Raw genomic sequence first — 3,622 nt, forward strand, 5'->3', positions numbered from 1 at the left:
CAATATAATTCCCTCTTATTTAAATTTCAACATTATTCTCATCTTTAAAGCCAAATTCAACTATACTCTCAATTTATATAATTTATTTGTTTGTACTTGAATTTTGTATTTATCTTTTCATATTAATACAATTTTTTATATTTAAAAATATTAATTTTAAATATTTCTCATTTTAAAATATCCCCTTTACATTATATTTTTTAAACATCGTGACCGTCTCTTTAACAAAATAAGAAAAAAATATTTTTTATGAAAATAATTTATTTAAAATAACTAAAATTATAATTGAATAAAAATATAATTTTAAATTCTAAAATATTAAAAATACATTTTGAAAATAGACTAACCAAACATATTTTCATTATTTTCAACATTTGGAAATGAATTCTCTTTTTATAAACCAATCGCATTTTCTAAAACGTGAAAAGATGAAAATGAAAATCATTTTCAAAAAATGAAAATCATTTTCAGAAAATGAAAACCAAAAACAAAAATAAAAAATATTTTCATAAACCAATCATTCCCTTAGTTTCACTGTCTCAAAATCTAGTTCTACACACCAACATGGCTACAAACTAATCATCTAGAGTATGTACAACAAAATCATTAAAATCATCCTGCTTAACATTCATTTCACTTTTCAGATTTAATTTTGAAAAGTTATGGAACATTTTTTTCTTCCTTTTTTAGATTATCAGGAACATTTTCTTGGTAAATAGTCAATTAATCATTAGTTGAGTCGTCACTTTCCTCTGGTTTGACGAAAAATTCAATATGAGCTACTCGACTTGGTTGCTGATAGCCTATAGAATCAACATAGGAATGTGAGGCTAATGGTTTGGCAATTGAAACCAAATGCTGAACTTTCAACATTCCACCCCTCCCTATGCTTAACTTGCTTCCTCTATTTTCTTTAATCACACTGCTAGGCATATTAGAAGTTGTTGCTTTCAAGAACTTATATTTATACCTGGTAAATTTATGCAAAGAAAAGACAAATGAATTTACAGAAATGGTATTTGTCATGTAAGAAATATCAGAAAAGGGAAAAAAAAGTTATTACTTCACTGAAACTCGATGATCACACTGAAATGCCACTAATAGATCAGAATTTGCATAATACAGGAAGTCTATCTGGAGAGGGAAAAAAACAAAAAGATGAAATATGATGAATATGATAGTACTGGATCAAAATTAAGGAAAGCAAACAAAATCCAAGAATTGAGAAAATGTATGCTAGACTAGGATATTATCTTGTTCATTGTTTCCTCCCCTTTGATCCAAATAACCTGAAGGAAGCAGACAGAGTTTTCGTGATGGACAGTTGTTCATTCAAATCATCAAATGCTTATCACTAGACAAAAAAACTATAGCTAAGATGCAATTTTATTTCTTTTAAGTATATGAGAACCACGTCTTGTTGTAAGTATATGAGAACCACGTCTTGTTAATTATAGGCATTATGGAGTAGAACATGAAGCCTCAGTTACTATTGGCTAACACTACAAAATGTATAACCTCTCTGTTTTAGTACCAAATTGATCTATTAGAGTCTGTTTGGAGCTGAAAATATAAAGAAATGAATTCATTTCTAATTCAAATCTCATATTAACCCTAAATCCTAAACCTGTAAAACTAAATTCGTCTATTGAACTATCAATTTATCAAATGTGACTAACCAAACTCTTATTGCATTGTCACTCTTAATGATGGGCATTAAGGCATGTTACTATCAAAATATAATTAGTCTAAACTGCAACTAGCATGTAACCATTTATGAATTCAAACTTGAAGCAAAATGGACCTGCAAGTCTCCATGTCCTTCGGCTCTTAATGTAACAGAAGGAGGATCTGGCTCTAAAATAACCTGGATGCTTGACCCGGGCCATTCAAGATCTTCAATAGCTTCCTTTAGAGCTGCAGACTAGGCATAGATCAATTACCATTAACATACAAACAGAAATGTTTGCCGTCTTGTTCTATAGTAATTACAAGCAAATGTTTCATCCATGGATTACAGATTAAAAAATGGTAGAAAAATCAACCTACTCATTGTACCAAAAGGTTCATTGATATCTCGAATTTGTTTGATTGATGGGATTAGTTAGATACCAAGTCATTGAAGGGATAGTTTACCTTAACGGTAAAGGTTAAGGGATTTGTCCCAGCTGGTTCAAAATTGTAGTCCCATGCAATTGTTTCGGGAATTCTTGTTCTGATCTCTGCACAAATGCTTGCATCCATCGAATCTACAGATCTAAAGCAAGACAGAAAAGACACTTTTACAAGGTTGTTGGTGGAGACGAAACATCGTAACTCCAAAGAGAATTAATTGATTTAATTCATTATATATATTATGCATTTCAACCATCTTTGTGGCTACTCAGCAGAATAACAGATTAAACAAGAAGTTCTTGACAAACAATTTGTTTAAAAAAAGGAAACAAAGTTTGACAGATAGAAGTTCTACTGAATTGCCGTCCGTAATTAATTTTGGTTCTATCAATCACCTTTGTTTCCAGCAATACAAGATACTTAGTTTCAGAACTTGCGGGTTTCGAGTTAAAATTGTGGGGAGCTAGCTCGTGGAATATAATTGCAACTTGCAAGCCGTGAGTGTATGTATGTCATATATTGTTTTTCCCCTGTAGAAGATGGTTTTCACCTGGAAGGGAATGTTTTCTTTTTTTTTATTATTTTCTACAATCCAATTACTTTGCAAGACAGACTGAATTTGTACTAACCACTAGCTATTAACAGTAAATGGATCTCGGAATGAGCATCGAGTTATCTATTAAGATCCATTCTAATCAAATGAGTGCCAACTGCCAACAAGTATCTATAGAGTATCAACAGGTTTTAAATTGTTGTCGCAATTGTGTTGTGATGCTAGAATATGGGGGGAAAATCAATTACAGTTGCGGCACTTATGAATCCTTAAATACAAACTCCAATCCTTTAATTTTTTTTCCGAATTTCTGTAGCATAGTAAAGTAGCTAAGGCATTTAAGATGAAAAATAAAAAAAGCAAATGCAAAGAGGAAGAGGTACACACTTGAGGAGAAGCTGCATATCAGGACCTGGATATTGAATCTGAATGGGGGTGGAGTGAGCAGGAACCGAGAAAGCATTCAAGCATTCCACAAAAATCCCCAAACTAAGTCCAAAACGAGGTCGTACTTGAGCGTTATAATCATAGCGAACGAACAGCTGAATAATGAAACAAGTAAATTAAAGCGGGAAAATTCAATTTAAGCCCTAAAGTAGAAGGCGTAAATTGGATGAAATAAAGGTACCTCGCGTTTGAGATAAAGCTTGGCTTGGAGGCAACCGCTTTCTTGAACGACGAGGACAATGCCGTGTTCGGATAACTCCAAGACGGCGTCCTGGTGGCGCTTCCATCGAACGGCGGAGAGGGCGTCAACAAGGCCTTGAACGTGTTCAAGCTGGCACACAAGCTCTGGCCTCTCCTCCTCTGTACCCGACGCGCTCATTCTCACCTCTCGCTTTGATTTTCCAGTTCACATAGTAAAACGCTTCAGTGTTCACTGGGTTTTTCCGTTTTATCCAAATTGATCCAAATACTCCCAAAGAATCGGATAAAGGGTGAGATTTTGGGTTT

General features: G+C 33.3%; 1 protein-coding gene across 2 annotated transcripts; it reads right to left on the bottom strand.

Annotated features, from left to right (window-relative positions):
* Positions 1–503: 503 nt before the first annotated feature.
* LOC112703448 (uncharacterized) lies at positions 504–3,622 on the bottom strand. 2 transcript variants are annotated; one of them, XM_025754895.3, is made up of 6 exons: positions 3,297–3,622; positions 3,056–3,210; positions 2,137–2,257; positions 1,805–1,924; positions 1,064–1,134; positions 504–970 (listed from the first exon to the last, which is right to left on the bottom strand). In XM_025754895.3, exons 1-6 carry the CDS (start codon positions 3,492–3,494, stop codon positions 724–726), a joined length of 912 nt encoding a protein of 303 aa, XP_025610680.1. In that variant the 5' UTR covers positions 3,495–3,622; the 3' UTR covers positions 504–723. The 2 variants fall into 2 exon arrangements, with proteins under 2 accessions (XP_025610680.1, XP_025610682.1); XM_025754897.3 differs by lacking the exon at positions 504–970 and adding an exon at positions 1,255–1,289.

This window comes from Arachis hypogaea, chromosome 7 (assembly GCF_003086295.3).
Source record: "Arachis hypogaea cultivar Tifrunner chromosome 7, arahy.Tifrunner.gnm2.J5K5, whole genome shotgun sequence".
NCBI lineage: Eukaryota > Viridiplantae > Streptophyta > Magnoliopsida > Fabales > Fabaceae > Arachis > Arachis hypogaea.

Bases quoted from the DNA above. Each gene is read 5' to 3' on its own strand.
- LOC112703448 (XM_025754895.3), bottom strand. From the start codon at position 3,494: ATGAGCGCGTCGGGTACAGAGGAGGAGAGGCCAGAGCTTGTGTGCCAG. The intron at 3,211-3,296 runs GTACCTTTATTT...TTCATTATTCAG, and splicing joins AGCTTTATCTCAAACGCGAG to CTGTTCGTTCGCTATGATTA. The intron at 1,925-2,136 runs GTAAACTATCCC...ATCTATGCCTAG, and splicing joins CCTTAACCTTTACCGTTAAG to TCTGCAGCTCTAAAGGAAGC.